General features: G+C 51.4%; 1 protein-coding gene across 2 annotated transcripts in view; it reads left to right on the top strand.

Annotated features, from left to right (window-relative positions):
- DFFB (DNA fragmentation factor subunit beta) overlaps window positions 1-22418 on the top strand; it is a 134548-nt gene that overhangs the window by 41791 nt on the left and 70339 nt on the right. For both annotated transcript variants that reach the window (XM_085608863.1, XM_085608864.1), the window contains exon 3: window positions 21067-21258. In XM_085608863.1, coding sequence (XP_085464989.1) covers window positions 21067-21258 — 192 coding nt within the window. The remainder of the gene's footprint in view (window positions 1-21066; window positions 21259-22418) is intronic.

The raw sequence follows: 22418 nt of genomic DNA on the forward strand, positions 1-22418 counted from the left end.
ATGACCTGTTCATGTGTACTCTGAGTTGCCTCTGCATTCCCGAATACATGAATAATAAAGGTGTCCCTATGCCTCCAAGGTGCCTATTCTCAGTCAATGCTGGTGTGTTACCACGGTGCATCCGGCATGTCTGGCATGGTTTTCCGTGATAGTGGCTATGTGTCTATGTGTCGAGTAGCAAGATGCAAGCTGTTTGTGTGGGATTATACTGTGTATTATGCATGATGTCCATGACTGTGTGGGTATTGTGACATGTGCCATCCCCATGCATCCAACGTTGGCCAGGCCACCATTCTCTGCATCCACCTGACTCAAGCTTGCAGGACATGGTTCTGCCACCTGTCCACACATACCTGGGTGCCCCCAAGGACACTCCACATGATCCCTGACCTCTGCGCATGGCTGTCGCTGTATTCAATATGTCTGTCGGCACGGTTGTGCGGCCACCCCCTCAGCTGGTTGGGCCCATCACGGGTGTGTATGGTGCTCCATGTCCGTCTTGCCTAATACATTGTGACCCATGTGTGTCCTGTGCCAGACTCAGGCCCCAGGGTGTGGATGATTGAAGTCAAATGAGAACTCAGGCATGGTTTGACTTTTCAAGACACATGTAAGGTAATAATGCAAAATGTAGGCATCATCTCTTTATCGTGTAACTTTTTATTTTGGTTGGGGTACGTGGGGGGGGGGGGGTATGACATGAGGGGCTTTCCGGGTGTGTGGAATCCAAAGTTCACTAGGGGAGTTGGTGTCCATGCCATTGGAAATCCTCAGAGTCCATGCCACAGTCTTTGTCAACATTGGTCAGACAGTGACCAGCAAGTCCATGTGGCAGAGAATGTCTTTTGCTGCTGTGCTGCTGTTGGTCCAGTGGGCCAGGTGCCAGGCCAGGTGTCCTGGGAGATGGTGCTGTTGCGCTGACCCTCACGGTCTTTTCCGTGGACGACCCGCCCTCCAGCGGGGACCCTCAGAAGCAGGCCGTGACGATGTTTGGGATGCTCCGTCGGATGACTCCTCCTCCTCCTGATCCCTCCCTGTGGGTGGTGATGTTCTACGCCTGGTGGCACAGGGAGGGTTGCCCATGTTGTCGGCTATCCAACGGAGTGTACTGTGAATTCCCGTGAACACCGTCACGAGCTCAGCCTATCTGTCCTCCATCCGCCCTTGGTGTCGCAGTAGACAGGCATGTTGCTCCGCATGTTGCTGGGCCTGCTGGGTCTTGATCTCCTCGAGGATGGACACAACCTGGGCCATGCCCGTGGTGTCCTGCCGGTATGTGTCCAGGATGTTTCTGACATGGGAATATACCGGTTCCGCAGCCAACTGGTCAGGCTCGCGCCTCCGCCGTCCTCCACTCCCACCACCCCTGCCCACTTGCACCTGGCCTGCCCTTGTGGGCACATCGGGTCTCCGGGACCCCTGAGGGGGTGGCATTGGCGTTGTCGCCTGCCTCCTCCTGGGTGCCCGTTGCACCGTGTCCCTCCTGGCCAGCCTGGCTGCATTGTGGTGGTGGGGCAGGGATCCTGGGTGTCTCCTGGGATGTGGCAGGAGTGGGGGTGGTGGTTGGCCCAGTTGTACCTGACGCAGGTGCTGCAGGTGGTTGGACACCAGAGGGGCCAAGTTGGTCGGGGTCATCCACAGAGTGGTGAGAGTCGTCGCTGCCGGTGGGTCCGTCATCCCGCAGAGCCGGGTCCTGTGAGTCTTTCCCCCCCCAGTGTTGGGGGGTGATCCATGACGTTGACCTGTGTGTGAGAGAGACAATGTTAATTTTGTTCCATGCAACATCCATGTTTCATTCGTTTCTAAGTTGGCACATTTCCTCTGGGAATTTGGATATGTCTTGCATTCCACTCACAGTGCACTTGTGCATGGGTATGTCCCTTGGCCACAGCTTTTGCGACTTTACCTATGTGTGGCACAGTCTTACTTGCTGCGTCAATTGTGACTGCAGTCAGCAGTGGAGTGGGCAGGTGTGGCGAGCCATGCATTGGCGCCTTCCGTGTTGCACTGTACGTGGGCACATGGAGTTGTTCCACACACTTATATGATGCAGGTAGCTGTCGTTGTGCTCGTGCACAGGTTGAGACATGGCCCAGTGTTTTGCCATGGAGAAGAGAGGGGGATTCAGGCACTGGCGACCCTTGTCTACATGCACGCAGTCCACCTGTTGACGAGCAGACATTCCCATACACCCCAAGGCTGAATTGGTCTCCCTGTGTGTCCCTTTCTCACTCCCTCTCTGTCCCCCTCTCCCTCCCTCCCTGTGTCAGCCTCCTCCCTCTGTCCGTCTCCCTGTGTCTCCCTCCCTCTCTCTCCCCCTCTCCCTCCCTCTGTGTGTCACCCTCGGTCACCTCAGCCCAGCTTCCTAGGCACACACTTTTAGCAGATCTTTGAATGGCCCTTGGCTTGTTGATGTGAGTTTGTTTCTGATCTCCAGGCACCCATTGGGTGTAGTGTCTGTGTCTACTCTGCTGCTGTGGTGGTGTGTGCTGCCACTCTTTCACAGTCTTGGCTGTTCATTAGCTGCTGTCATGTGCAAAAACGTGCCTTCACCCACATGTCTTAATGCAAGGCGTCCGCCATTTGCTGGCAAGTCTTTCCTGTGTGGGGACACACTGTTTGTCTGGCTGTGACCTAGGCCATATGGGCAGAGGGCATTGTTGTCTGCTTCTGAGTTGCACTATGAGATTTTTGGGGCCCACACTCCCGCCATCCAGCTTACCGTGTCTTGTGTTGGTGTTTTCTGTGGCCTGTGACTTTGCATTGTCCAGCTGGGTGCATGGGGCATGGTGGTGCCAGTGGCATGTGCGTGTTCATGGAGTGTGGTTGAGTCATGCGATAGCTTGGGGTGGTTGCGTGACTGATTGTGAGTTTGGTTGTGGATGACGTTCCCCCCCCATGTGAGGTGAGTTGTTTGTGTACTCACCCGGGTCTCGGAGTCCTTCTAATCCGTCCACTGCCACCACCGGCAGTATGGCCATCACCCTCTCCTCCCAGGGATGGTATTGTACGCGTCTGCGGGGCGGCCCTCCTCCAGTGACGTTGGCCTGGTTGTGGTCGTCGGTCATTTTGGCTCGGACCCTCCTCCGCAGATCGTACCACCTGGCTTGGCGTTCATGCCTGGTCCTTCTGGTGGACGCAACAGCATTCACAGCATCGACAATCCTCTGCCACATGGCTGTTTTTTCTGAAATGCTGGTCTGTCTGACCAATGTTCCAAAGAGGTGTGGCTTGACTCTGAGGATTTCATCGACAAGGACCTCCAACTCTCGGCTAGTGAACTTTGGATTCTTGTTAGTGGGCATGGTGAGGGTTGTGGGTGTGGATGGTTGTGGGTGTGTGGGTGTGGTTGTGCAGGTGTGTGTGTGAATGTGATGAGGGGGTGTTTGTGAAGGTGGGTGTGTGAAGGTGTGCAAGTGTAAGGTGTAGTAAAGGTTCTAGTATGGTGCTGTAGGTTGTCTGTGGGGTCTGGCAGCAGTGAGTCTGTTGCAAAGGCTCATGGTTTGTGTCTGTGGGCCCTTTTTATTGGTCCATTGGTGGGTGTGGCTGTGTTTGAACTTTGGGTGGGTGTGTTATAAGGAGTGGTTGGGTTTTGGGCCTCTGTTTGGGATTTTGGCAGTTGCAGGTCAGTGAATGTGTTGTTTTTGTGCTTGTTGGACATGTTTTGTGGCTTTGTGCCATTCGAATGGTGTATTCTTGTGTTGTTTTGCTTTGTCCTGGTTGTGTACGTGCGTTTTTAGCGTGTGTACGGTGTGTACTTCGGGAATTTAGTTGTACAGTGCTGTCCTTGTGTCTGGCTTGGTACGACTCGTACATGCGCGATGTTGGGTGAAGGTGCTGGTGTTGGGGCCTGGGGTGCGCTCCGTACTTAGAATGTTGGGGTGGGGGTACGCTCCATACGTACACGGGTGAGGGTATGGGTCGTACATACACGGTTGGGGTGGGGGTACGCTCCATACATACGCGGGTAAGGGTCGTACATACACGGTTGGGGTGGGGGTACGGTCCGTACATACACGGTTGGGGTGGGGGTACGGGTCGTACATACACTGTTGGGGTGGGGGTACGCTCCATACGTACGCGGGTGAGGGTACGGGTCGTACATACACTGTTGGGGTGGGGGTACGCTCCATACGTACGCGGGTAAGGGTACGGGTCGTACATACACTGTTGGGGTGGGGGTACGCTCCATACATACGCGGGTGAGGGTAAGGGTCGTACATACACGGTTGGGGTGGGGGTATGGTCCGTACATACACGGTTGGGGTGGGGGTACGGGTCCTACATACACTGTTGGGGTGGGGGTACGCTCCATACGTACGCGGGTGAGGGTACGGGTCGTACATACACTGTTGGGGTGGGGGTACGCTCCAAACATTTGCGGGTGAGGGTACGGGTCATACATACACGGTTGGGGTGAAGGTACGGGTCGTACATACACGGTTGGGGTGGGGGTACGGTCCGTACATACACGGTTGGGGTGGGGGTACGGGTCGTACATACACTGTTGGGGTACGCTCCATACGTATGCGGGTGAGGGTACGGGTCGTACATACACTGTTGGGGTGGGGGTACGCTCCATACATACGTGGGTGGGGGTACGGTCCGTACATACACGGTTGGGGTGGGGGTACGGTCCGTACATACACGTTTGGGGTGGGGGTACGGGTCATACATACACTGTTGGGGTGGGGGTACGCTCCATACGTACGCGGGTGAGGGTACGGGTCATACTTGCACTGTTGGGGTGGGGGTACGCTCCATACGTACGCGGGTGAGGGTGCGGGTCGTACATACACTGTTGGGGTGGGGGTACGCTCCATACGTACGCGGGTGAGGGTACGGGTCGTACATACTGTTGGGGTGGGGGTACGCTCCATACATACGCGGGTGAGGGTAAGGGTCGTACATACACGGTTGGGGTGAGGGTAAGGGTCGTACATACACGGTTGGGGTGGGGGTACGGTCCGTACATACACGGTTGGGGTGGGGGTACGGGTCGTACGTACACTGTTGGGGTGGGGGTACGCTCCATACGTACGCGGGTGAGGGTACGGGTCATAAATTCACTGTTGGGGTGGGGGTACGCTCCATACGTACGCGGGTGAGGGTACGGGTCGTACATACACTGTTGGGGTGGGGGTACACTCAATACATTCGCGGGTGAGGGTACGGGTCGTACATACACGGTTGAGGTGAGGGTACGGGTCGTACATACACGGTTGGGGTGGGGGTACGGTCCGTACATACACGGTTGGGGTGGGGGTACGGGTCATACATACACTGTTGGGGTGGGGGTACGCTCCATACGTACGCGGGTGAGGGTACGGGTCGTACATACACGGGTGGGGATTCGACTCGTATATTGGAGGGCTGGGGGGAGTGTTGGGCGCGTATGCGGGCACATGTCTCCATGGTTGCTATGGAAGTTCGGTGCGGACGGTGTTTTTTCCATACGGTTGTAACATCGGACGCACGGGATGGATCGTACTTGCGCGGTCGGACTTCACTTTTCACATTTGTACGGTAAATCGTCCGGGGACGTGTCGGACACATTTTCCGACCCGAGGACGTGTGGGGAATTATTCCCAATGCGATTCGTATGGACTTTTTCCCATGCGAATCGTACTTGCCAGTTTGTACGGCACTTGTACGATTCGTACGGTAAAAAGACCGGATACGAGTCGTACGGGGAATTTTTTTACAGGATCGTAATCGGCACCTTAATCTATTCTAGTATTAACATACACCAGTGATACAGCCCTTGGGTCACACCCACCAATAATAGTTTGCAATGAACACCCAAACTTGGTATGTTCTTTACCTGCTGTTCTTCCATATGAACCTTTTTGGATGACTGACATCTGTTGTAGTCAAAATCTAAAAGAGTTTGGATTTATGTCCTAGTGACCAATGGCCCTGAGCAGCAGACATAGTCCTAGTAAATTATTTAGGAAGTATTGAGGGGCAGTGGGGCACCAACTGTAAAATCCAACTTCACATAGTGCTTAGAAAGAAATCTATTCATCTAGTCAAAATGCAATTGCAAAGAGAAAAAATAATTTTAAGTTGTCTTGAGTAACTTGCATGGCAATGCATTTTCACTGTTTTATTCCATTGAAAGAAGGTTATAAAATATCACAAGATTCCCATTTCGTATAAACTGTCACCTATCGGCTTTTACAGTTGGAGTGTGTGTTAGCTGCATATGTGTACCTGCCAAAACCGAAACAACCAATTTAAAAGATTTCACATCTATTAATTTATTATTTGTAACATTGGGTTTTTGTATCTACTTACCTGCATTGCAATTCATTTTATGTAGAACAAATTAAACACACTCTGAAAGAACGATGAAAGAACACGAGAGCCAAAGAAATCAAAAAATACTTTGAAACCATTAGCAGCACATTTCTAACTAAGAGAGAAAGAAACCTAATGGATCAACAGTCTCAGAGCAGTGGATCATGGTTTAAATACCTGTAGCAAGGTGGAACTATTATGTGGTAATATTTAACACAACACCCAAAAGTGGTCCTCTGATTCGCACTAGTAATCCTTAGCTCAGTCCTGGTAGAGTGGCAAAGAGCACTCATGCTTACTGTGAGGAACATTTTAAGCATTTCAGAGCAACAACATGGACAATAAATAATTGACACGGCTTGAAGAAATCCAACCCCAATGTATAAAATAGAGCTTATTTTTATATAAATTTAGACACCAAAATTAAGTCAATACAGTTTGTATAGCCGGATTTATCAGTTCTTAAAGTGCTCAATAAATTAATCCTTTGCAGAGCCGTCAAACTTTACCATTGCGGTCAATGGTAGAGTGGCAAAGAGCAGTCGGGTTTACCTAGAGGAACACTCCCAAAACGAACGATAAGTAATTGGCACTACTTGAAAGAAATCCAACACCAATTTATAAAAGTAGATCTTATTTTCATATAAATTAAGACACCAAAATTAATTCAATTAATCAATGTAAACTTTATTTGGTCTTTTGAGATAAAAACCATAAGAGTAGTACAATCCATAATAAATACATCACATATAAATCATCCTCAATAAAATCACATTAAAAGACAATAAATATAGGTGACCTAATAAAAGATCTAAATTACAATCTAGGGAAATGTAACCTGTCCTGCCTTTGCCAGAAGTTTAATCACAACTATTTCTTTTCATAACAACATTTTTTTTAAACTGAGAACATTAAAAATAATGTCTCCCAAAAGCATTTTCAAATATATCAAAACAGGTATAATCTGGACAAATTTGGCCCTTTTTAGTACTGGAAGGATATATTGTTTCCTAGGTACAGTGTAAAACCTACAAAACATAGTAAAATGTTACGTGTCCTGCTGAGATTTACTATCGCAGGCATTGGACGGAAGATTGACACCCCTATTTCCCCCACAAGGGTAGGCTAACAGAAAAGGCATCATGTCCAGCTGGAACCTGGTTTCTCCACAAGATTTCTCCACAAGACGCTGGAACCTGGTTAATAGAAAGCGATTGTACCTGCTTTTAACACACAAAAGGTCAGACTCGGTAGAGGGCACTGTTTTTAGAATGATATAATGTCGAACACTAGGCCTCATTTTTTTTTGGAAAACCTTTATTAACCACAGTTGCATCAATTGGCAATGTACAGTTCTACGCCAAAGCATCAGGTCGGCAATGCTTGAATACACACAGTCAGAGGATTAGACACAGCCATGTAGCCGACAACCCGGAGGTCCGGCGGCGGAGTTCAGTTGAACATATGTAGAGGAATTGGGTGTGTACATTGCGTATAAGCGAGTCAATGGTGCTTTTCTGCTTTTTGTCGCGTCGCTTCTCATCTAAAGTGCATTGTCTGCGAGTGAGGGGGGCGCTGTGTACCAGCCCGCAGCGCAGCGCCGTCAACTAGCCCCTAGGCTCATAGGAGGAAGTGCGCTGGGCGCCGGGTTGTCCGTCAAGTGCCCTGATTTGCGGGCATCGGAGTCCCGGTGGCCCGTGCGTGGCGTGGGCTGGAGCGCGACAAGGAGGTTGCAGCATAGCTCGCAAGGATGCGCGTGGCGACCGTCGCTGTGTTGGAACACGGGTTCTGCCAGGGAGCTTAGCCAGTCGCCGAATTGCTCCCCGGGTGTGTAACATAAACGTAGGGATCAGGGCCAGGGTCGAAAACTCGGGTGGGGGCTAGAATAAGAGGGGTGGGGGGGGGGGGAAAGTGGAGATCTGCCTGCAGTAGTGTGAGAGGAGATAGGAGCTGCCCAGCGGGGCGAAACCGGGCCGTGTGGGAACACAGTGCAGGGGATATCTAACAGTAGCAACCTACCGCACAGTATGTGAGATGCGCCAGGGGAATAAGCAGGCAGAGGGGGCCGGGAGCTGTCCCCGCCATGGTCTCAAAGATGTCGCCATCTAGCTAGTAGTGTATCGATGCCCACCCAGTGTTCAGGTTATCCCTCGGGTTCGGCAGGCCGTCTGAAAGGTGGCAAGGAGGCCATCCCAAAGGTGGGCGATGGGGAATTGCCTGAGTCCCGCAGTTTCCTCACGTAGTAGCACTGCACTTTCCGCTTGCGCCCAGTTTACGAAGGAGGCCCTCCAGTGTCTGATGTGTGGGGGGGTCGTCGCCTTCCAATGCTTGGTGAGCAAGCGTTTGGCCGTTACAAGCCCCATGTCCCAGAAGCGCGCCTGCACCTTATTCGCTTTTGTGCGCTTGTATAGGCCCAAGATACATGCCTCCCACGTGCGCGGCAGCCGTCCATCCGCACCACGCTCTATCAGTGACAGCACGTCGCCCCAGTATGCCTGTACGCCAGCGCAATGCCAGAGCATATGCAAAAGGTCCGCTCCTGGTGACGAGCACCGCGGGCAGGTGGCATCCGTCCGCAAGAAATATCTATTGATCTTCTCAGGAGTGAGATACGTTCGCTGTAGTATGTAATATTGTATGAGTTTGAAGCGGGGGTTGCGTGGAACATTGGTCGGGCTAGCCAGTATCATCGCCCATTCTTTGTCTGTCCAGTCTCTGCCCCTGTCCGTCGCCCAGCGCTCCCTCAGCGTCAAGGTGGACAGTCGCGAATGCGCGAGGAGCGCCCGCACCAGCCAGTGGATGACATGCGCGCCATGTCCCATGATATGCAGATATTGGATGAAGGTATGTGCCGGCGGCTCCGTCGCCATGTCACCCCAAGAAGCCGAGAGCGTCTGCATGAGGGAGGCATGCAGGAGGAATTGTCCTGCCGGGAGCGTCGTGCCTTCAGCCAGGGCGGCGAACGTCAGCAAGTCGCCATCCTCATACAGGTCACCTAGCGTATCTACTCCTGCCTGTTCCCATCCTGCCAAGTGGGCCTCCGTGAGGGGTCCCGTCGGGCCAGGCATGCCCAATAGTGGTAACTCTGGAGCGTACGGTGTGGACGCGCGTGTGAGGCGGAGGCACCTCTGGAAGCACCTGCGCGCCACTGCCAGGTAAACCTGGGAGGGGCAGGGCGCACGAGTCAGCGGGTGGAACAGTGTGTGGACTTGCGTCCGCGTCCAGGCAGCCGCATGCGAGGCAGTGTCCTCTAGTTGCTTGCCGCTCAGCCACCCCGCCACCCATTGCATCTGCGCCGCTAGATAATATAGCTCCATATTGGGGACCGCTAGGCCTCCAGAGTCTGTGGGCATGTACAATTTGGCCAGCGCTACACGCGGCCTCCCCTTGTTCCAGATGAGGTTGCGCAGCAAGACCTCCAGGTCGCGGAATAGTTTGGCGGGTACATACAAGGGCAGGTTTGCGAAATAGTACAATAGGCGGGGCAGCACTATCATTTTAGTCAGTGCCACCCTACTAGGCACGCTGAGGGGCAGGGTGTTCCAGTAGCTCACCTGCATACGCACAGAGGTGATCGTCCTGAGGAGATTCCCGGCTAGGACGTCCGCCGGGGCTCTGTAGATCCGAATCCCTAGGTAGCGGAAAGTGGTGGGGTACCACCGCAGCCTGTCCCCTCCCAGTCGGACGTCGCACTCAGGTGTCTCCGGGCCAAAGGGGTAGGCTCCCGACTTGGCCCAGTTAACCCTCCGGCCCGATATTGCCTCGAAGGTGCGGAATAAGTCAGCGAGGGAGGCAGGGATGGCGGTCATGTCTCTGACGTATAGCAGCAGGTCATCCGCATATAGGGACACCGTGTGCAAGCCATCCGTCAATGGGATTCCCCATTCCAGTCCGTGTGTCCTAAGTGTCGCAGCCAGGGGCTCCATTGCCAGTGCAAACAGCAACGGCGACAACGGGCAGCCCTGGCGGGTGCCCCTGCGGACCCGGATGGCGTCCGAGAGGATGCGGCCCGTGCGGACCCGGACGGTCGGCTCACTGTAGAGCAGGGCGATCATGGCGTTATAGCCCCCCCCCCAGCCGGTATTTCTCTGTTACTGCTCTCAGGTACGGCCACTCAACTGAGTCGAAGGCTTTCTCCAAGTCCAGTATCAAGCATCCCGCCCTTGGCCACTGCTGCGTGGCGTATTCCTGTACTCGGAAGAGCCTGCGGATGTTGTAGGAGGTATGGCGTGTGGGGACGAATCCATTTTGGTCCCGATGCACAAGAGCGGGTACATGAGGGGCCAGCCTCCTAGCCAACGCAGAAGCAAGGATTTTATAGTCTGTGTTTAGCAGAGCCAATGGGCGGTAAGAGCCCACTCGCGTGCCGTCCCTGCCTGGCTTAAGTATAGAGACCAGTGTAGCTTCATTCAGCGTCGGGGGCAGGGCAGCTCCCTCCGCCGCCGCCGCATACATTCGCAGGAGCTCCGGGATTAGGATGTCCGAGCCAGCCTTGTAGAATTCAGCTGGTAGCCCGTCCGGGCCCGGGGTTTTCCCGTTGGAGAGCTGAAAGATGGCCTCTCTAAGCTCGCCCGCCTCCAGCGGAGCGCCGAGTTCATCTTGTTGGGCAATAGTCAATTGCGGCATCGGCAGAGGGGAGAGATAGTCTGTGATAGCAGTGTAGGGGACCGCGAGTCGGGAGCGGTACAGTGTGGTATAGTGGACAGTAAAAGTGTCATGGATACCAGCTTGCGTGTACACCAGTTCCCCCCCCCTCGCCCAGTATAGCCGTCACTGGTGCAGAGCGGGCGTCCCGCGAAATCAGCCACGCTAAAAGCTTGCCTGGTCTATCACCAAGGCGGTGAGTCCTCGCCGAGTGCGCAGCATAGTTGACATTGCGAAGTCGCTCCAGGAGGCGCGCATGTTCCGTGTGGGCATCATGCAGTGGGCCCCCGTCTCCCTCCGCAGCCTCCCCCTCCCGCGCAAGCAAGTTCGCTTCCAGTCTGGTAAGGTCTCTCTCTAGCTGATGTCTTATCTGCCCCTGAGTGCGCAGGCAGTGGCCTCGTATCACGGCCTTGAAGGCGTCCCACTCCACCCTCGAGTCAGTTGCTGTGCCGGTGTTGTCCTCGAAGTATTGCGCGGTGCGCTCGAGTAGGGCAGCGCGAAAAGCCGCATCTAGCAGCAGCGCTGGCTGCAGGCGCCATGTGGGGACAGGGGGGTGTGGGCGGTCCCAGGCTATGGACATGAAGTGTGGATTGTGGTCTGAGTGTGTGCGGCCCATGTATTGCGCGTCCGTCACATGAGGTAGGAGGTCTGTGGATGCCATGAAGCGGTCGAGGCGGACATGTAAGTCGTGAGCGCCAGAGTAATAGGAGTACGTCCGCGTCCCTGGGTTGCGCTGTCGCCAGACGTCGTGTAAGCCCCATTGCGCGGCCCACTCCAGCAGCGCCTTCGTGGCTCCCCTGGTAGGGGCGTTAGCTGGGGGCGGGAAGGAGCGATCCAGCGTGGTGTCTAAGGTGCAGTTATAGTCGCCCCCTATGATCCACGAGGTGTCGTGCCAAGTTGCCATAGTCGATGATAGCCGCGCCAGGAAGCCAGCCTGTTCAACGTTTGGGGAGTAGAGGGACATCAGTGTGATATATTGGCCATCTAGCCTGCCTCGCGCGGCCGTGTATCTGCCCTCGCTGTCTATCGCAGTGTCTATGGCCTCCCACGGGGTCCCTGGGCGAATCCATATCAGTGTTCCGCGAGCAAATGAGGAGTATTCCGTAGCGTACAGCTGCCCTCGCCATCTACGATGGAGTGCCCTCACCTCGGTCCCATTCAGATGGGTCTCCTGGAGCAGCGCTACGTTAACCTTGTGCCGCTTTAGGTACGAATAGATATGGTAGCGCCTAGCCGGTGTGTGCATCCCTCTGACATTCCAGGTGCATATTTGTGTGCTAGCCATGGTAGTCCTGTGTGCGGGGATCTCCCTAAGCCCCCAAGAGCGCATCTCCCATCTCGAGGGTCCCCCAGGGCCAGCGGCCCGCTCCCACCGCGCAGCTAAAACGGGTGATGTGCGTGCAGTGTCGTGATCTCCAGCAGGGTGAGGGGAAAGGGAAAAAAGGGTGCATAGAAAGCCGGAACATGGCAACTAAAAGAGAGTTTGTAGAATACCAAAAGGTCGGCTGTACAACAGGTCGCCGTCCAAACACTCAAGCGAGCTTACGAACTATATAGTCTCGGGGGGTGGGTAATGTATCTTCTGAGCAACAATGGAAACAATGCAGGTTTGGAAGCGCCTCGTATGCCTCCCGGGTGTTGCGTATTTGCTGCTGTCGGCCGGCAGGCGTCTGAGGGCCATAGTTCAAGGCCGTAGCAGCTGTGTGCCCGGCCATCAGGCCAGCGGGGGCTGGAGCGCCCGCGGAGGGGGGGGGGCACGGGCATGTCCCCTCTCAAGTCACGCCAGTAGTAACAAGTCGACCATGCGGCACCAAAAGGCGTCTCTGCATGTCTGTAAATCGGGTGTGCAGGCCGTGTGGTCATAAGTAGAAAATGTACTCACAGTGTCTGGCTCCGTGGGTGGACCCCTCATAGTGTCTTCGGCAGAGGCGCCAGGGCCCTTCAGCTAGTTCAGTCTCGCAAGGGGGCCACCCAGCAGGGATTCCGGCAGGTCAGCGGCTCGCGTCAGGCGGGAGCCCATCACCGGGGCACCTCAGCCGAAGAGGTCCGCCGTTTGCGGTGTAACCTCCGGGGGCCCCCCAGAGTCTTGTGTGTCCGGGATGCCGTAGATCGCCTCGTCGTCTGTTGAGTGTACCGTCGGGCTGGCGTCCGGCCGAGTCGACGACGCCGGGGAGTTGCTGATCTCTGCCACCCTGCGCAGAGCGTCCCGCTGCTCCTGTTGAACGAGGTCCACTGGCGGGGAGCGGCTCGGTGTCCCTCCGGTTGGCGGCGGCGTGGGCGACCCGCGGCGTCGTCGTCGTCTTGATCCCCTCGTTCTCTCCATCACGCCTGCTCCCGTCTTCCGTCGTGGCGCGTCTGGCATTCCGCCATCAAGCCAGGCCTCCGCTTCCTCGGGGCTCGTGAAGAAGTGGGTTTTGTCGTGCGCCACCACCCGCAGTTTGGCCGGGAAGAGTAGCGAATACTGGAGGGCCGCTTCGCGCAGTCTTCATTTGATCGTTAGAAAAGAGTGTCTCTGCCTCTGCACTCGCGCCGTGTAGTCTGGGAAGAACATTACTGTCGCGTTGTCAATGGTGATTTCCCCTAAGGTTCTGGCTCCTCGCAGGATGGCATCACGGTCTCTGTAGTTGAGGACTCGGAGGAGAAATGGCCTAGGGTTAGAGCCCGGAGGAGGTGGTTTCGCGGGCACGCGGTGGGCCCTTTCCACCACGAAGTGCGGGGAGAGTGTGTCATCTGGTAGTAGGCCTCGTATCCAGTCCTCAACCTTGCGGACAGGATTCGCCCCTTCCCATCTCTCCGGGATGCCTACCAGGCGGATATTGTTCCTTCGTGCCCGGCCTTCCGCATCCTCAGCCCTTCCTTCTAACAGTTCCACCCGATGCAGAAGGTCTTGCACCCCGGCTTCTGTCCGTTTCGTCGCCGGCTCGACCTCTGCCATGGCGCCTTCCAGCGCGGTGGTGCGCGTTTGCAACTTTTTATGATCGGCTCTGAGGTGCGTTAGGTCGATTGCCACACTGTCTATGCGGGTCTCCAGGGAGGTGCGCGTCTGCTGCAGCGATTCCTCCATCCTCTCCATGGCCGCCAAGACGCTGTCCAATTTCGCCGTTACGTGGTCAGTATCCATCGCGGGCGTCGTTGTCTCGTGCCGCCTCCTCTCCACTGCCGCTCCCGGTCCGGAGCGGGTTCGCGCCCCTCTAGGCATGGAGCCAGCGGCGTGTGCAAGACGTCCCCCCCGTCGTCGAGGGGTAGGGGGGTTCTGCTCCGTCGATACCCCACTCCAATGTAGGGAGAGCGGCTCGCCTCGCCCTGTCTCACCGCCGCAGCCAGCCAGGTCGCGCCGCCATCGCCACGTGTTCAGGGGTCCCAACTAGTGAGGGGTCCGGTCGCAGCTGGAGCAGTGCCCAGCGTCTCCCTCCAGTCCGCAGGGTATTCCTGTGTCCCTTCTCCCGCGTCGTCCCTCTCCTCAGCTCGTGGCGCAGGGGTCACGCCAGGTGTGCGTCCATAAGGCCCAGGTCGGCGCTCCCACAGCGGCTCCAGGGCCCACGGGCGGCGGCAGCGTGTGTTGGCGCGTCGTGCTACTGAATCGCCAACTCCAAAGGTGAAAGCCGCCTCAGTGCTTCCATTGTCCCGGCAGAGTGCAGTGCGGGGGGGGGGGGGGGGGGAAGAAGTGAGGTCCGTGTGCGCCCTCTCAGATCCGGGGGCTTCCTCCGCTGCTCCCCCAGCTCACCCCGAGTCCACGTAGGGCGCGACGGCTACCCTTGACGCGTAGTCGGTTGTCGCTGGGGTCCAGGCACGCGTCTCACCCGGAGTCCGGGCGTCGCCAGTGGTGCGGTCGCGTCTTCTCGGGGGTGTCCCGGTTCGTCGCTGCCCTCTCCTTGGCGTCACAGGGGGGTCCCCAGACGAGTCCAGGCGCGGCTGTCACCTCACCAGGCCGCCCTCGCCGCGGCCGCAGGCCGCCGCCCAGCGCCGCAGCAGCCCCCTCTCAAATTGCAGCGTTGGGCCCAGGGGATAAGGCAGCGCCTCGGGCTCGCGTAGTCGCGAGCCGCGGCCACGCGTCCGGCAGAGCGGCCGCAGTCCCGCCTGTAGGGTCGGCGCGGTTCTCCACCGCCGATTCTCTGCAAATTTGGCCAGGTGACGGAGAAGGCTCCGTGGAGGGCCCGCCGGCCAAAACGAGCAGTACTCAGGAGCGTTGTGGCGGAGAAACGGCCCGGGGCAGGAGGGCTCGAGCGGGAGCTCTACCCGGGCACGTCCGCTTCCATCGCGTGCTTAGCCACGCCCCCCCGTCGAACACTAGGCCTCATAATGGCTCACTCCTCCGTATCCAGCTCCCGCCTTCTATAAAATAGTTCTTTCACCAGGTTAAAATCCTGTTTACCAATCCTTTCAGGATTTGTGAAAATATCTCTCCTGCCCAAATTCAAAAAACATTCCCTTATATATTTGAGACTGGGGATGTTAAGGGTGTGATCCAGGCAGAGATAGACAATCTCTAATAATATCTTTACTTAATTGGATCCCAGGCCTGGTCCAAATATTTATCCAGAGGGAGAGAGGACTGAAGGCGGTAATGTCTGTTAAATAAGCCACTCCCATTTCTTCATGCACTGAGAAGTTTTCTACAATTTGAAGCTCTTCCAGCATGATATATTCCCAGATTTCACTCCCTCAAACTGCTTTACATATGCACTTGACACTATAAATCTGTAAAAGAGCTCTTGTTGGTCTGCTGCCCAGCCAAGTGGCAAAATTAAATACGGCAATATTTGCCCTGGCAAGGTCCTCTTTTTTTTCTTGTTGACCAGGGGGCGCCAGTTCAGGGCAGAATCAAACAATATGCCCAGGTAAGAAGATGCCGTAGTCTTTGGTACTGGGGAGGGCCCAACTTTAAAGGAGATCGATTTGGTAGATCGTGGCCCTACAGCCATCACAAAAGATTTTTTGTCATTCACTGATGAATCCAAATCCTCCATGAACTGAACAAGAGAATTTAGTAAGGTCTCCAGACCCTTGGCAGTTCTGGCCATAAGGACCGCATCATCTGCGTATAATAAGACCAGTAAACGCCAGGACCCCACCTGTGGACAATCAACTTTTGAGTCCGAAAAAACCTGATCCAAGCGGTTAACATAGATCAAAGCGGAATGGATACAGCCCTGCTGAACCTCTCTTTGTATTTGGAAAAGGGTAAACGTTAAATCTTTCGAATATCAAACCGCTGCCATCGTATCCCTATGGAGGTCCCTCAAAAATAAAACCATGTCCTGATCTACCCCTATAGATAACATAATGTGCCATGGTTTGGTTATGTTTATTCGGTCAAACACAGATGAAGGGTCCTTAAAAGCCAGATGGATGGAACCGGGCCGTGAATCAGTGTATTTACTTAACACTAAATACAGATTCAAAGATTGGTCCATAGTTGACCTCCCGGGGTGAAATTCATACTGTGATTCTGATATAACTTTATTAGCCTCAGCCCATTAGAAAGCCTATTCAAGATGATACGCCCCAGCACCTTCATCACGGAATCAAGCAGTGAAAGAGGCCTGTAAGAAGAGGTGCTATCCCTGTCGCCCTTTTTTAAAACAGGCTCTATGATTGACTTAGCCCATGACTCGGGGGGGGGGGGGGGGGGGACAGGGGGGCTGCCTCTCCAGCTGCATTGATCAAGGATGTCAAGACTGGGACTAAAACATCCAAACCCTGTACGTAGAGGTCAGGAGGGATTCCGTCTGGACCCTGGGCTTTGTTCTTGGATAACCAAATCTTGCCTTTCCTAACCTCCTCAGTAGAGAAATTTAGGGAATACAGTTCGTATAACCATAGTTATCAGTTTTTAAATGTTGAATTGTTTATAATATTATGTGATACAATGTGCTTTTATGATTTAATTGAATTGAATAAATCAATATTTAGCAGAGATATCGAACTTTACCATTGCTGTCAATGAGGAAAATCTCAGGTAACACTCGGTCATTTGCGGGGTGAGTTAAATGGAACGCACTTGGAGTTCAGGTCTTGCAGGACCAAGCCTCAACAGTCAGGACAATTTTACCTTGTCCAAGGAGTCTGCATGCAGAAGTGACTTGGTCTATGCAACTTACCGGCCTCGAGCAGCATACAACGTGCAAAGTCTCCTTCTGCGACCTGGGGCCTCTTGTTTGACTACTGCTATAATACCTGTCTGTTTAATATTGCTATAATATGTGTTCTCCTCTTTACCAAGTGTTGTAAGGCGCTCCGATACCTTCGGGTCTGGCTAGCGCTATATAAAACTCCGAAAAAAATAAAATAAAAAATAAATAAACCTTGGCTGTCCTTGGTGCTGAATGAGGGACCTGTCAAAAAATGTATTTGTGACACTCGGTCACTTGCAGGTTGGCTTCAGGGGAGCACCTTGGAGGTTGAGCTTGGAGGGTCCCTGCAGTCCCGTTCATCACTGCAGAAAGCCAGGTACATCTCTGCTCTCGAGACGTCTGAGCTGGGTAGAGCTGTTCTGCCTGGTGATTGCTTATCCTGGGGCCCTTCCAAGCATATGTGGTTTTCCCATTGACTGCAATGTTCAATGTTTTTCACATTGCAAAAAATTGATGTATTTATTGCTTGAAAATTGATAACTCTGGCTATATTGTATGTATTGATTTTGTTTTGGTGTCGTATTATTTAACCTCCTAATGCCCACACATATTACCGGTAAAACTGTATCCTCGATGTAATTACCTCCTTCCTTGAGTTTCTAATTGTGGTGTTATTTAATTGTTACAATAATGCAGATGGATTTGAAACATTCACCCACCTAAGAACCACTAAGAATCTCTTTACAGATATTCTTGAAGGGAGTCTGGGGATAAAGTGCTATTTAGTGAGCAGAGCATATCTCTGTACTCCGTTACATTCATGTTTTAAAAGCAAGGAGATCTTGTGCATACTTAGAGGTAGTGTGTTTGAATACCCATCTAATTTTTATAATGGGACTTTTCTGATTAAGAATTAATTGATTATTGAACAGATTGTGATATATATATATATATTCTTGTTCATATTCTAATTGGCTCTAGTTGTTTCGAAGTAGTCCATTTACTTGATAGAAGCCACCACCTAGCTTAATTTAAAGTTAAGTGATCTTTATTCAGCAGAATTTGGGCATAAAAAAAATCAAGCATAATAAATTATCAACTGATCTGTTTCAAATAGTACAGCAGCTTTGTCACAAGATAAAACTCAAAATAAAAATTAAGCAGCATTACATCCTGTAAACATTGCATTGGGAACGGTTTGTTTGTAACAATATGAGAGAGCAAACCACACCTAGGGGTCTAACCTTCCATTGATTTCCTACATCTCATCTCAGCTTTGAGAAACAAACTGACCTTCAAACATACATTGTAGCTGTTTAGTAGCTGAAGATGAAATAGCGCTTCTCTACACTTCCGTTGCCCTAAATTTATTAGTAAGGGTTCAAGAAAGTACTGAAACAGAGGATTAATTTCAAAGTGTATGTATTGGTTACTCCCCCCCCCCCCCCCCCCCCCCCAAGTAAAGCCAACTCAATCAGAATGGTTATGCACATCACCCGTGGCTTGTGGGTAACTGTATTTTTTGTACAATTTTAGCTGTACTTTTATATTCAAACACATCCCATACAATATAAATGCTGTTCCATTAATAATGAAATCGACAATAACATTGAACTTAGTACACTTCTCTCACTTCCACATCACGTTTAAACTGTATAAACTATACAGTCAGTTTTTTTTTTATGAGCTTTTAGCTAAAATGTAGTTACTTTACTTCAGCGCCTTATAAAGCCAAAACGTTCTGTATAGCACATATTAATTATCAATAAGAATTGTTAGCCCTGTGATACTGCAGAACCATTTATCTGTGGAAGGATGGTTGTCAGTATAAAATGTGACCCCTGTGATACATTGTCATTTTCTTTTGGTGGAAGAATAAAACAGTGATAAAGTGGATCAAAACTTGATCACATCCCTCAGGCAACCCAAACGGTATTCTGACTATGGAAACATTGAAACGGATGGTGGGGGTTTGGGCCAGATTAATCCAGATTGCTCCTCTATGGGGGGGGCTTTATGACCCAGGTGTCTTCCCTTTCAGGATTCCGGCAGTGGGATGCCTTTGGCATCTCAACCCTAGGGGCATGGCCCAACCCTTAAATCCTTTAAGGAATTGCAGAATGATTTTCAATTGACCTGCCAACAATTGTATAGATATTTTTCAAATACGACACACCATAACTCCCTATATACAGGGCTTGCAGGAACTGCCAGAATTCAACCTACTAGAGGGCAGATTACTGACGGGAGCCCTGGTTAATCATAAAATACGACAAGTATATCAGATACTAGTGAGACATAGTACCTCCTCACTCCCAGCCTTGATACAGACTTGGCCGGAGGACGTACATAAACTGGACAATGACGATAGGACAGAGGCTATGATGGCCCCCCGTGAAGCGGCAATATCGTCCAGGCTGCACCTTATTCAATTGAAATTCCTTTATAGAATCTATTTCACTAGATGTCGCTTATGGGAGTCATTGCCTCGCCACGGTGTCTGAGGTGTGAGTTGGCCAATGACACCTTCCTACATAGTCTTGGAGTTTACGTCCCTGGCGAGCATCTGGAAAGGCGTAGCGACATGTTTAGAGAGGGTGCTGTCATGGGAGATCCCCTTCTACATAAAGACAATACTTCTTCACAGCACAGATGGCATTGGAGGTAATAGATATAAAAGGCACTTACTCTTCCTGGGCCTAAACCTGGCCAAACGGGATATTGCAAGGCTGTGGGGAGATGTATTCCTGCCCATGGTAGGGTCCTGGAAGCTGGGAATAGACTATTGCATGGGGATGGAGGTAGCGATATTCCAAGCACTGGGGTGTCGACATGAACACGCACAGATCTGGCAGAGATGGGCACACTACAGGGGTATTGTTTTGGCACCAACACCGTCAGTAGACTCCCTTCTTGATTCCGAGGGTTGACAATTCAATGGATGATTATGAATCCCCCGGTCCCCTAGCATACACGAACACACAGTTGTGCTCCTTGAATAGAGTTCATGTCATTGTTTTGCGATGGTTGGGATGCTCTACCTGCTAATTATGCATCAGTATTGTGGAGGGAGGGTGACGGGGTGTGTTACTGCACTTTAATGTTTTTATTTGGCCATGTTGGCCATCATGTTATATGCCAACAAAATTCCAATAAAATGTTGTGGAAAAAAAAACTTGATATGTTCCTAGGCATGTACGGTAGGAAATTAAAATGGTATAATTTGCTTCCCACTGCCCCTCAATATTTGCTATGCTTATTGTGGCCATTTCTCACTGTATTGTATAGCTTGGTTTGCGTACTCTAGCCATCAGATTTCACATCAGTAATTGTCTCCTGAGTTGCCCTGTTAATGATTTTGTTTCTCCTTTTGAGACTTGTATTCAAGAAAGGAGTGTTCCTCTACCACCCAAATTCAAAAGCGAAGTCCAGCTCTGCAGGCATTACAAAGTTGTGTCTACATATTAGCCCCACTGTGTACATCTCCATCAATACTAGGCTGCGGAGAACCGCTAGGCTGTGCTTGGGTAGTGTAAGAATTAATTTATTTGGTACCAGCAGTCCCTATGCTGCAAACCAGATTATGACAGTGAAATATGGAGGATCACAAAAATCCACTTCTCATGAAATAGACAATGGTTTGAACTCCACAATTCATGTGTCTAATGGACAGACAATAGCGATGGACCAATGAGCTACATCAGTTGAATTCAGCTAAACAACTTTACATGCATTGTACAATAGCCACTCTATTGTAGTTTTCGTATTCCTTTATTGTGTTGTGGACTAAACCAACCCCCTGAAGTCACAACCCCGTGAAAGATTAGAACAATCTGTAATGTAAAACCAAGATTGTGTATAGGAGAGCTGCAGTTTAATTTGCACTCATGGTTGTATTTGTCTAGAAGTGTCTGGGGTTTGGCCCCGTCTGTGTGGTCTAAGTAAAGATAATTCTAGAGCTGGATTTTTCCAGCCACTTGCATAGTTAGCCATTTTTCGAATGTGTAGATTTAAGCAGAGCTGTTTTTTCTGTTACAATATGTAGATGTCAGTGATGTAGAACACCTTTTAAAGAGCTTTTACAAACAACAAGATGACATTGTGGAAGCGGCGCAGAAGCTACTATCGGATGAACAACAGGGCCCCAAGAGGCAGAAAATTCTGGTGGATCTCATTCAAAACCTGAATGAAAACATTTTGGCAGAAACCCGAGAAGAGGACAGACAATGGTTTGAAGGTATGTTATAGCCCCTTGTATCATAAAATCTGCACACATTTCATAGCGCCATGTATTAAATAGATTGTAATAGTAAAAGAAAGCGTATACTTCCTCACAAAATAGAAAATGGAAACAGTTGCACTCTAGAATAATAGTGGCATGCATCCTTAGATACTGGAATGTTGCATTCACCATGCTTGTGGCTAGGCGTATCATCCAACCTAAGAGTACCCAAGACACTGTAGTTTCTTATTGACTATTGTCTCGAGTTAATTTAAATAGTACTTGCTAAGATTAAACATACAAGAATATTACCAGACCTGTTGATACTTGTAAACCCAGACTGGACGGGATTTATCCTGAACGGGTACACCAGTGCAGTTCCGAGGTGACGGTGTATAATATATGTCCTGTTGTTTTGAAATATTCTTTATATCTGGTGACCGCTTTCCACTCTTTTTTCACTCCTGAAACATCTGTGTTTACACCTTAAGTTATTAAGCTGATATAATTGGTACATTCAGACCCTGAATCTATAGTAACTGTGGTAGAATATAGCGTCCTCCCATTTTGCTTTACTGAGAAGGACTGAACAGGGCTGACCTTCATCTTTGATGCTGTTCACTCTAGATATTATAAAAACAGCAGAAGAGGGCCGCTGCAATAAAAAATATGGGAATGCATGACAAGGGACTCACAAATATATTGCAGAAAAGAACCCGACAATCCCTTATGTCTCTGATTTATTGGAAAACCTCACCAGAAAATTTTAGCTTAAACCAATCCAAAACCAAAAATAATTCTAGCAGTACATTTTGTATTGATCTTTTAGTAAGTGGGATCTTCCACACCCTCGACATTGTTTTTTAGTGGCTGTCAATTAGACCATAGTGGCCATCATTGATTGTCTTCTTAGAGGCCATTGGGTTATGCAGTGAGTTGGCCCTGCATTTTGGTTGCAGGTTGGTTTAGCAGTTTTTAGGTCTCGCCTACGCATCGAGCATGCGCTGCATAGGAGACCTTTAGCTGTCATTCGTCCCTTATTTGAAGCATATACTCGTGCTTGTGGCGGCATACACCTTGCGGGAGCGGGCAGGGGCGCGCCACAAGCTCGTGTATGTGCTTCGAAAAAGAGCAGATTGCGCGCGCCCGCACCCACACACACGCACCACTCCCGG

The sequence above is a fragment of the Triturus cristatus genome, chromosome 1_2 (genome assembly GCF_964204655.1).
Source record: "Triturus cristatus chromosome 1_2, aTriCri1.1, whole genome shotgun sequence".
In the NCBI taxonomy this organism is placed as follows: Eukaryota; Metazoa; Chordata; class Amphibia; order Caudata; family Salamandridae; genus Triturus; species Triturus cristatus.